General features: G+C 39.9%; 1 protein-coding gene and 1 non-coding gene across 5 annotated transcripts in view; both read left to right on the top strand.

The window, feature by feature from the left end:
* Positions 1–11,514, top strand: part of LOC108674604 — a 47,779-nt gene extending 36,265 nt beyond the window's left edge. Inside the window, exons 2-7 of one of the 4 annotated variants that reach the window (XM_018162568.2) lie at positions 1,583–1,734; positions 2,278–2,406; positions 3,352–3,433; positions 4,104–4,330; positions 7,260–9,944; positions 10,204–11,514. In XM_018162568.2, coding sequence (XP_018018057.1) covers positions 1,588–1,734; positions 2,278–2,406; positions 3,352–3,433; positions 4,104–4,330; positions 7,260–9,944; positions 10,204–10,401 — 3,468 coding nt within the window. In that variant the 5' untranslated portion in view covers positions 1,583–1,587 and the 3' untranslated portion in view covers positions 10,402–11,514. Of the gene's footprint in view, positions 1–1,582; positions 1,735–2,277; positions 2,407–2,481; positions 2,505–3,351; positions 3,434–4,103; positions 4,433–6,702; positions 7,046–7,259; positions 9,945–10,203 lie in introns of those variants that run through there. The other 3 variants (XM_047880558.1, XM_047880569.1, XM_047880572.1) reach the window with 3 other exon arrangements.
* On the top strand, positions 772–878 carry LOC125177920. Its single transcript, XR_007156719.1, has one exon. It is a non-coding gene; the product is annotated as a U6 spliceosomal RNA (small nuclear RNA).
* Positions 11,515–12,134: the final 620 nt, after the last annotated feature.

The raw sequence follows: 12,134 nt of genomic DNA, 5'->3' as shown, positions 1-12,134 counted from the left end.
TAATCATACTGTCATTCGTATTTCTTGATCCGTTATAAACGCTTCAAATTCTGATAGACTTACAGATGGCACTTCAGTCGTCACGCGTGATTGTTGCTATAAACCCTTTATAGGTGACATCTATGAGACTGAGATAGGATGAACTACTTTTAGTAGTGATTCGTTATGCATTGATTATGTTTTTGCACTTTCGTTTATGATAATTCAAGCGTAAAAATTGTGGGCATAAAGTGCGGTTCAATTTTTTGCTAACTTCAAAAACTAAATATGTATGCATCAACTTAGTTTTCCAAGTTTTATTTTGATCGATAGAGCATTGAACAGTTGTGACATCAACTTTCAGGCTTTCCAGATGCTCTAGTGTGATATAAATATCTAGATTGCATAACTCTTATTATAAGCAATCCATTCGTTCCTGAACTACTATCTTAACAAAAATAACTTCATTAGGTATTGTTTTGCATAAAAACATCATTTTCCTACAAAATGTAATCCGGTGTACCTTATATTTGGCTGTAATTTCTAATTTTGCTGTCGATGGGCTAGAAAATTACCTCGATATTTTGAAGAAAAGTCGTTAGTTTCTAGACTTTTGGACTGGTCTCAGGACTGTACTACGCCTATACGTTAACTTAACAAGCTCGTTTGGAAGCATTTGCATCTAATCTCGTCTTAATTGCCAAGTGAGTATTTGTTAATTTGTTACACTTGCAATGCGTTCCTATTTGTGAATAACTAATAAAAGTGATTATTTTTGTATCGCTCATAGTTGTGCCTGTTTCAAATGCACATAAACTAAAAAAAGTGCAAATTAGAGAAGATCAGCATGGCCCCTGCGTAATGATAACTCGCAAAATCGCGATTCGTTACGCATTTTTAGAGCATTCTATCATTTATGGAAAAAATTCACTATTGTGCCCGCCATGTCCGTCTGTCCATCCGTCCGTCCGTCTGTCTGTCCGTCTGTGACTTCACGTTTTCGTCGATGACAAAATGCGCTCTGTCACTCACTGCAGTGAGTACTGAGTTATATTTTTTCCGTCTCGGTCTGGACGAGCGGTTAATATTGCCAAGATTAGAGCAACGAGCTCCAGGTTCCAGCCCGCAGGTTGTTGCGAAAATTTTGGTCGAAATCGGCAGGTGGCTCAGTGGTTAAAAATCGGCCGAAGGCCAGAATGGCTTAATTAGTAGTGCATCATATTTTATTAAATTACATTAGATAAAGAAATTAGACGCAATTCGTTGCACCAAGCAACTTCGACGCGTGCGGATGCATAACTTCATAATTTCAATTTATATGTTTATATGCACCTGCTCCATGTATCCTCCGTGAAATTTATGCATTTCAACGTGTAACCAACTTGTCAAATAACATGTTTAAACGTGTAGCCAACGTGTAAAATAACACGCTTCAACGTGTAGCCAACGTGTAAAATAACACGCTTCAACGTGTAGCCAACGTGTAAAATAACATGTTTCAGCGTGTAACCAACGTGTAAAATAACACGTTTCAACGTGTAGCCTACGCGTAAAATAACATTTTTGAACGTGTAACCAACGTGTAAAAAACTTGTTTTAACAGTGGCGATGTTGTGGAGGGTTGGGGCGTGGTTGGTGGGTGGGGGCGGAGGCGCGCTGCTGGTGGCTGGCGCCACGCAGGCCGCTGTGGGTGCCTACTGCCTCGCCACGACGCCTCTCTTCAGGACCGCCTCCAACATCTGGACCGGATGTCTTGTGAGTCCCAAGAATATATGGTAGAGATTGAATTATAAATAAATAAATAAATGGTAGACATTGAATTCTTATTTCAAAAGCTGTCAGAAATGGTTCTTGCAAATAGTTCTTGCAAATCGAAATAGTAAACTCTAATAGTCTCCTAAACATCACGGGATGTCTTGTGAGTCCCCAGATTCTATGGTAGAGATTGAATTATAAATAAATAAATAAATGGTAGAGATTGAATTCTTATTTCAAAAGCTGTCAGATAGTTTTCGCAAATGTTCTACTTAACTGTATGACAGATTTTCCTCTAAAGAGGTGTGTTGGGAGAAACACAAGTCTTTGTGCAAGTGAACCACAAAGTGAAAAGTGTAGTTGTTGAGGGTAGATTCCTGATGTGTAAATAGAACCTAATCGCTTGGGAAGAATATGAGACAAAGAAAAAACTAGTAACATTAAATAATTCAGTGTTTAGCCTAATTATTTACACTATTATAGTATCTTTATCTTCCAAATTTCATAATATATTTTAATGTCAAGTAACGATGTTATTTGCAGGGGATGCTGGCCGCGCTTCTGCTGCTCTATTGCTCGTGGCAGCGACAGACCAACAGGAAAGCTCGACTCATTCTTACAGTCGCCCTTATAGTCCTCACGGTCAATGTCATCAACATGGTCATTGTGCAGGTAACGAAACACTGTGATATATGCTATTAACATGGTTACTGAAAATGTAATGATTATTAATGATCATGATCAATGTCATCAACATGGTCATTGTGCAGGTAATGAAACTTGATGATATATGCTATTAATATGGTTACTGAAAAGGTAATGATTTTTAATGATCATGATCAATGTCATTAACACGTGTAGTTATTGAGCAAATAACGGTAAGTTATGATGAGTAGGCGTCCGCCACTGGAGAGATATATTTTCAGCTAATTCCTCATTATATTTTTTAATTGAATGCAAGAAAATCGTGCTGCGACGGTGTTAAAAACCTTTGACGCGTTGCTAAAAAGTTTTTTTTCTTCAATTTCCCGAAAGTTACAAAAATATGCTGAGATTCATAAATTAATAAATCCCAAGCGTCGAATATGCAACCAAGCATTTTGAAATCAATTTTTAAACGGAAATTTTATCGTAGTAACGCTTTTAGTTCTGATCATCGTAAAATGTTTAATTGATAAATTTTTATGTTCTGTGGATCGTTTATTCTTTACGCAGGTTTTAATCTGTTCCGTGTTATTTTAGTTTACTCATTTGATTGTGCATGTGTTATTTAAATTTTTTAACTGACAATGGAGCTGGTCTACGAAACATTTTCACGAAGATATAATAAAGTTACTTGGCAATTTCTCTGATCTCAAATTGTTGGTGAAGTTACGTCTAAGCAATATTATTGTTTAAAAACTTGAATACAATTGAATTGCCCTGCGACTGTTTCTATAACATTTTTTCAGGTCGCTGAGATTGGTTTATTTCTGTAGCTTAAATACAATTGAATTGCACTACGACTGTTTCTATATTATTTTCAGGTTTCTGAGACGGGTTTATTTCTGTATTATTTCTTCAACTTAAATACAATTAAATTGCCCTGTGACTGTTTCTATAACATTTTTTTTTCAGGTCGCTGAGACGGGTTTCTTTCTATCAGAAGAAGACAGAGTCTACATCGTAGCCATGGCACTGGAGCCGCAGCTCAAACTGGGTGAGCGAGAGCAGCTCTCATAACATAACATAGTGATGTCGGCGCTGAAGCGTAGGCTTGATCTGGCCTGTCGCCACATCCTTTCCTTTTCCTTTTCGTGCCTTGTTCACAGAAGATCTAAAATCGTGTCATTTGACCGTATCTTTTCATGACTGACGATAGTTTGAAGTAGCTACTAGACTTCCACCGGGTTCGATAAGGAGCTAGGCATTTCAAATCTGAACATATATTTTTCCATAGCTTTATCTAGTCTGTTCTTGAACGCGTTCATGAACATCACATTCATGACTTGAATGTGATCATAAATCTAAATTACTTGTAATGTTTATATATGTGATAAGTGAAAATGTCACAATCACTTTCTCTGTAAAGTATGTTTTCGTTATTTCTTGCTAACTTTTGCAGATTGAGCTTTTAATTTCCATGCAAACTTGTAAACAGACTTGAATTTTATTGCTTTTCGATGAGAGACAATGACCGATGTTATAATTATTTCTCTTTTCAACCTCTAAGTAATCATTTCGATACACATTTTACCCCTACTTTGTATAATGCTGCTAAATAACTCTTCTCCTCCTAAAATAATAACTCCTAAATCAATTGCCTGCCTGAATTTTAGAGCTTTAATTATTAGCACAATTTATTACTCATACAATAATTTAACTTTCAGCTGTGTGGCTGAGCACGGGAGCCACATGTGTGGCGTTGGTGGCAAGCTTCATTGTAGCTCAAGTTGTGTTTTGTTTGAGCATCAGAAGTCCTGTTCACCTAAAGGGCCATTTTTCACTCGCATCCCGGTACAACATAAGCTCCTTCAACTCGGCTCCTAAGGATAACTTCTCTGAAGAACTTTCTCAGTCGCGCGAAGACGATGAAACCGTCCCTAGAAATCGACAGGTAGTTCTGCCGAGGCTAGGACTTGACGGAAAATCGAGGTTCTTTCCACCAAGTCGCCTACGAGCTACTCAAGACTACAACTCTTCGTCAATGCTTTCGCCTGTAGGGAGAGACAGGCTTCTGTCGTCTGCAAATTCATCTCATCCTGTTGTTGATGCATGCGATGATGTTTCTAGAAGCAGTAATGTTTTGATGCATGACTCTGTTCCTCAAACTGATATCTCTAAACCTCTAACTAACTCGCACTTATGTTGTGCACGGAACACACACATTTCTCATCCCCATTTCACCGGACCTGTTGACCATAGCACTGCACAAAATGAGCGATCGCGCATTGGTAGCAATAGTAGCACCATATCGTCTTTTCTTCGTTATGGTGACTCGCACTGCAATCACTTGGACGATAAGCAGGATGTTCATGTTAATAATGATTATATTTTACCCGAATTAGGCAATTCCGCTGGCTATGTTTCAGATACAAATAATTTGGTCGCTCAAGTCGACGGCAGGACCATTCCTGTCAACAATTTGAACGAAATTCGCAGGCTGTCTGAGGACATATACGATCTACCATATTTTGGCCCTTACTTAACAGAGGGAGAAACAAACAACAAAAGGCAACCTGAAAAATCGGCTTTTGAAATTAATCAGCTGAACCAATGCAGAACTGCTGAGAAAGACCCTAACCTTGTCACTATTAACTCGCACAAACTTGAAAGTGCGTATGACGGTGACGAGGACGACGTTTTCGACTCTGAAAGAGCCAAGCGTTCCAGGGAATTGTTGAAGTTTGATGAAGAAGTTGTTTTCCGTGACAAGAGCCAACGAGCGTACAATACCATAGCTGGTCGAGAAGACGGATATAGACGCAAGAGCTTGAAAGAAAAATTTTCGCTTAAAATGAGAAGAAAGTCTAACTCTAGCAAACGACGCAAAACAGCTGCGAAGGAAGATTCCATCAATGGAGAGTTTAGCACCGGTGCCATCAAACGAAGCACCCTTGACAGAAGAACTATATCTCGACTGCCTAACAATGAAGTACTAAGTTTTTACAATGTCCCCAAAATCAGTTATCCAAGTTATCGACCAAGAGGGATAATGCCAGAAGAGAGCGTTCCTTACTTCTTACGTAACCACCCAGACTCGTGGAATTTCATCTTGCCTGATGAATCAGACAGAGAAAGAGAGTCTACAAACGACGAACTCTCCGAGTCGCAGGGAGAATACATTGTTGCTAGCAATGACGAGCTTGTTGATGATTTCTATGCTCCTCACCTAATGAGTAGATATTCAACTTTCAGACCAAACAGATCTTCAAAGCCTGATCCTCGTTCCTCGGTAGTTTACTCGAAGCAGATTGATATTCCTCAACATGAGGGGATGGAACTGATCTTAAAAACCCCCTCTTTCCGCTCAAACACGATGCGGCCCTCAACTAGAAAGTCCTACATTGAATGTGTGGAGAGTCCTTCGTTTGAAACCATAACGGGAAATCAACAAAAAAGTTCTTACTACGCCATGTCGCTAGGAAGAAATCGGCTTGGTGCTAGACTGGACAGTGTTGGCGGTGTGTCACGTGTTTCTTCGTTTCGTCAAGATGATGATGCCTTTGAATCAGAGGAGGTTGAGACGCCACGATCTGCCGTTGAAAGTGAGACTCCAGGTGACGGCAAAAGAAGCTCTCTTGTGAAAGACTACGTCGAGTATCTCGAATCTGCGCGATTTTGCCCCGCTTTGAATATGCCTGATGGCCACTCTACAAACATTATTTATGGTAATTCATGCAAAAAATCAATGTCCAAATCTCCAGTTCAATCAATCCCTGAAGTTAGTGAGGAACTTCAATCGACTCAACCGAGCAACGAATACTCTATCGGAGATGGAAATGGCACACCTCCTTGCGTAAATTTCTCCGAACTATTCAACATTGATCAAAAAAACTTAACAAGCCGTGTCAATCTTTCATCTAAATTGAAAACACGGGAATCGTCTGATAATATTCAGGGTGATGATACTATTTATTTGCTATCTAGTGACAGTGGCGATGTTAACTCCACTCCGCATCATCATGAGTCGTTCTATAATGTCAAACTTGCCCAAGTTCATGGCAATGGGTCAACAGCTCGCGAGACTGAGTTTTCTGGCCCCAACACCAATCCTCAACAACGCTCGTCCGCCACTCAAGATTTAAAAATGAACGCATGTCCCAGTGACGGCTATGTTTCAGATGGGTCTATGAGTGTTGCTTGTTCTGCTGCCAGTGAAGGTAGGGCTTCGAGAAGCGGCTGGAAATCGTCGAGGTCATCCTTGGCAATTCGCCAAACTTTGCCGCCCCCGCCCCCGCCACCGTTCTATGAAAACCAATAGTCCAAATATTGCATTAAAATGTGCTTCTTCTATTCATTTATTCAATGTTGATTAGTTACTTGTCATATTATTCTAAAGAAAGACTTTTTCTGGTATGGAAGATTTCGGAGACATTAATATTTTATTCATTTGCAAAATTTTATGTTCTTATGCGTACTGGAGCAAAATCTTCCAAAACATTCATGCCCCGCTTAACAATTATTCGTTCTTCATCTTTTTAAGTCGACCTTACTTGTTTTACCTTGAATACTCGACCTGAGGGTGTTTTCACGGTTCTTTCTTAATGCCGCATGCCATCGTCTACCTAGACTCTGGGACTTTCTGGTCGAACTTCGGAAGAAGATAATGGTTAGTGACTGCAACAATAGTTTAGATTACCCTGAAGTTTGTTAATACTATTTCGCTGACACTGAATTACTCAGTTGTTGTTACGTGCGTAATTCTCTTGTAATCCTATTGACTATTGAGAATATTTTCTGTTAAAATATTCTTTCATGACAGTTGTTGGATTGATCATAAAGCCAAATTTTTTGCTGAGGTAGTAATCAGTTATTTGTTACAGGACTTCGACACCTTGACTACCCTCGAGAACAGCCTACCCAGCACCTTGAATCCCAAGCAGCCTGCGGCATGGGTGTTTTCTACTGATGATGATTCGTCCCTCTATCCCATGGGCTTAGAGCATCCGTTCCCCGGTCGAAAGCCTCCAGTTCGACATTCTTCCTTCGCAATGCCTCGTTATGCGAAAGTTCACCAACGACCCAAACGATCTCAGAGTTTTGCACAGCAAAGAGACTTGAATATTGAAAACATTTTAAATGGTAACTACAGAAAATCTTATCCCGTTGCCATGCCTGCGCTTCCCAGGCCTAAGCTCATCATTCCATCCATCGGCCAGTATTCCAAACCATCAAAACCAGTTGCAAGATCAAACTCATTGCAAACAACTAAATCAGAAATGACGAGAAACGAGTTCACATTGAGTCATAAGTTCCAAGGATGTTCACTTGATGAACTGGATAGCTCTTCGGTGCTGGAAGTCGGCAGTCTTGCAAGCGGCAAGTCTTCCGAGCCCAGTCTTGTGGATGCCCTCGTTGATCTGCCTAGTAAATGCGTCCATGCCTGTCAGCAGTTGTCAAGGCCTGTGTCACGTGACAATAACGAGTCGAGCGAAGCTGAAAGTCGCGTCAAAATGTACAGTGTGTATAGCTTTTCGTCTCCTACACTAAATTCGATGGAGACTTTGGAGAAGATGTCTATATCATCCTCGTCCTCAGATTCTCCAAAAGCCAACATTCCGGAGCCTGATTACGCTAAACCTCGATCCTTGTATTACAATCAAAGTCTGATTAATTACACAATTCATTCTCCGAGGTTTGAATATCAAGTGAGTGACCGAAGCGAATATTCATCTGCTAACAATTCATTTGTTCCTAACGTGGGACAGGGTATCAGTACACAAGAATCCCGTTCCTTCTTGCCTCGACTGACGTCAGTTAGAACAGAATCCAACGGTAACTCAGCCATTGGAGTTAATGCGGAAAACTTTTACGCAATGAACGATAAAAATTACAAATATCACGAAGAACCGAACGAGCTTGAAGCAAATACTTATGCAAGCCCAAGACAAGAAATAACTGACAACTACAATGGTTTCAAATACCATAAAGAAAAATCTACTCCCAAGTTCACGACCCCTAGTAGATACCATGATATTCGAGTAACACATTTCGATTCCACTCCTTTACCGGTGATAGAAGAAAATGACAAATTATCTACCGATGAGAGTTCTTCTCAAACAGACCCGAAAGATAACTACGAGCCTGCGAGACCTGGAGTCGTGACACCTGTACCCCTTATCAAACCCTCTGTTCCAACGACACCCAAACCAAAGACCATTACCATCACAAAAAATGGGATAACGAAACCTCCAAGATATTCCGTTTTACAGAAGAAAATAATGAATCAAAAATTGAACAAGAATGAAGAGCCTGAAACTGAGAGTAAAGTGTTAAATACAGCAAGAACTTACGGGAAAAACTATTCAACGGACGGTAGATCATTCAATTCTTCTGGAACAAATTATGATCGAGAATTGCAAGATACAAACAAGAGGTCCAGAAGCCATTATGAAGTGGCTCACCAGGAGGCTATTGGTGAGTCTGACCAGTTACTGGGAAGAATTCCAAGCGGAGAAATCAGGAGAAATAAAATAGTTCTACGAGTCCCATCTTTTAGGACCGCTGGATGCCAAACTGAAACTTACAAACCCATTCGCAGACGAGCTTCGTGTGCCCAAACGAATTTAAGCGTGGCTCCGAAGAACAAAAGTTATGCTTCTTCCGGGTACATGACTATCGGTGTTGGCGCGGGCCGTCTCGTTAACTCCGCCAATCGCTCTGCATCGCAGCCTCAGCTAAGCTCATCATCGTCTTCGGGATATTCATCCCCTGAAGTGAGCAGCAAGGAACCGTCACCTCACCACTCTGGTCCCCCATCACCATCGGAAAAAACATCTCTCAAAACCGAGAAACCAAGACGAAGCAAATCTAACGTAACTGTTATTGAAATTAACAAGTCTGAGAATACTACTCTAATATCAACTGTGGCCGCTGCTCCTCCTAGACCTCCGAAACCCGTTCGCTTACGTCATTCTGCTGCTGCCGATTTTTCCTGCCAGAATTTTATCTTACCAATGCAAAAAAGAGAGACATACAGGACTCCTGTAAACGAGATGTTCGGATTTTCAGCATTTTCTGATAATATTTTCTCTCTCACTGAAGCCGTGAACCCCATTATAATACAACCTCCTCGGCATCTCCGGACTTTGAACTCCAGACCTCAAGCATTAAACCGGTCTAGCAGCGTCGGAGTGGGCACTCCTAGGATTATAGACGTTCATCCCAAACGCTTGGCAGATAACGATGAACCTGTAAGTCGAGCTGAGGTTTTCGCTGAAGAAGGACGCACTTCGGTCTTGCCAAGAGACAGGGGTCTGCTGGCTGGACAATTTAACCAACGCCTTCGCAGCAGATCCCCATCCGAGAGCTCCTCTGAAGGCCCCAGTAGCAATCGATGGACTGACGACCTGGACTGGGAGATTGGCACCCGCTGGAGGGAAGAGCGGGAGAAGGAACTTGTCAGCAAATGGTCTAACGACACTGGCGGCCGTGCGACGGCTGCGTATCTTGCCTCTCTGGAACTTCTTGCTTCACATTATAGGCACCAAGCGCTGTTAAACGCTAAGGTAAAACTTGTTATGTTTGATTTAAATGGAAGCGCGTCTTGGAATTTTTTTTTTTATAAAATGAGAGTGAAGTTCGAATGTCAGGAAATTGTTTCCTTTTGAAGGAGGTTAGATAGAATAAATACAAAACGGATATTCCACAATATTCCAACCTTTCATAGAAATTCTTCAATTTGCGAACATAAAAATATGACGCAAATATAATTTACCGTCAACGCATTCAATAGAGTGACCGTAACCGGAACCTTTTCTCTTCCAGCAACTTCAAAAACAAAAAGAGCTGTTGGCAAGACAGCAGCGCCAACAACAACAACAAGATGAAGAGAGCAATGAGAGTAAGTCATCCATGTCGGAGGAGGTATGCTCATCTCCCCGAGAAGGGGCGCCGTGGCGAGCCACAATCGAGCAGTTGAGGGGAAGTTCTTTATCAGATTCGAGGACGACCTGGCGATCCTAGCAAGCATAACTCAACAGGTTTGTATTTTAATGGACGCCAGGGTTTTTATAACACAACTGCATAGACTATTTTGCATTCTTCCCGTTTTGTGAAAAGATTTTCAACTTGCGTTGTTGCAGTAAATACATTAGATATTTCACAAATAAACAGTAGATATACAGTAGATAAAATGATTCAGCCTAATATCTGAAAACCAAGATTCTTCCATGACATGCTTTTATTATGCATGAAATGCTATTTTATTATGAAAATTATTCCAAACGGTGGGTTTTTATCTGCTCCATTTTGCTCAATGTAAGAAAAGATCAAAATACAATTATATTGTCTTTTTATACATGTTGAATATCTGGTTGTTTCTGGTAAAGTGATGTAAATAAATAGTTGTCTCTTGAAAAGGCCTTCTGAGTTGACGAGTTGGCCGGGTTCAGCTTTTCTACCTACATAGTTTCGTATATTTTTTCTATCTAGTGATAATGAATATTGATAGATTCAATTTTGATCAGAGACATTTATATTGCTGAATATTGGATAGGATATTACTATAGAAATTCATAGAAGAGTTATCAAAAAAGTTTATATTCTCGTCTCGGGGATTCAACATCACCCAAGTCTGTCAAAACTTGTCAACCGTTGAGCTTCTCACGCCCTGTACGTAGCCTGGATTTTGTATAGTCTTGTACCTGAATGTTTCAAACTTCATTCCAAAGACAATGTTAATTAACACTGAGTGCAACTGAGGGTTGTATTTCAGCTATAGCTTCTCGCCGAGGTTTGTACCTACTACCAAAGAGACAAATTTAAATTAACTGTGCCTGCAAATTTTGTGTTGAAGGAGATGGTCTCCATGGAATAGGAACTTTTATGATGCCTTTAAGTTCGATATGAAATAGTTTTTATACCCTTGCATGTTTTTATTTAGGTTTAAATGTTCAAGAGATGTTTTTAGAAGCGTTTTTTAAATGTTGCTCGAGAGCATCCAATGAACTCAGTTACATGAAGCAGAATTTTATAAAAAAAAAGAATAGCACACGTTAATTTCCGCAATATTGCCTTTCAAATATATAATCACGTTGTAAATTATTTGTGTATGTTCTAAAGAAATCTTAGACTGTGCGTCATTTATTTTTAACCATCTATGAATTAATTTTGCGCTCTGGTCAACAATATTTCAAAGGAGCCGAAATCTTCATATATATGAACAGTATTACGCGGTATGAAAATTCTTTGGAAAAACGCTACACGCTCTTTCTTTTATTTTTATTTCTGTTCGAATTACTTGTTCTCTGCTTTCTGATGAAGCAGGAGTATTCCTAATTAACAGTTGCCTGTATGAGAATCATCGATCAATTTGACTCTTATACCCAGCACTAAAAAAAATTGCAGGAGCAGTAAATAAAACTGTGTTCAATGGGCAGATCTCTTCTAGTTTACATAAATGGGACCATCAGCGTTAGCAACAATCACGACCAACTTAAACAATAACAGAATTGGATGAAATGCTAGAAAAACGCACAATAACAGTTTGGACAACACAAGACGGCCTCGCAGGAAGGAAATTCGGGTCTCTCCACTTCATCTTGAAGAAATAATAACTCGATATAAATAATTAATAGTCAAAGTAAATAATTACAAAGATTGCTATTGATCACAGTGGCGTCACCTTTTTTCATCACGGTCCAGATGCTGTAATTCTGTAATAACATGACAGTCTTGTAACGTTATTCACGTTATTC

The sequence above is a fragment of the Hyalella azteca genome, unplaced genomic scaffold (assembly GCF_000764305.2).
Source record: "Hyalella azteca isolate HAZT.00-mixed unplaced genomic scaffold, Hazt_2.0.2 contig654, whole genome shotgun sequence".
NCBI lineage: Eukaryota > Metazoa > Arthropoda > Malacostraca > Amphipoda > Hyalellidae > Hyalella > Hyalella azteca.
Note: the sequence above shows the minus strand (reverse complement) of the source record. Positions and strands in the feature narration are given on the sequence as shown.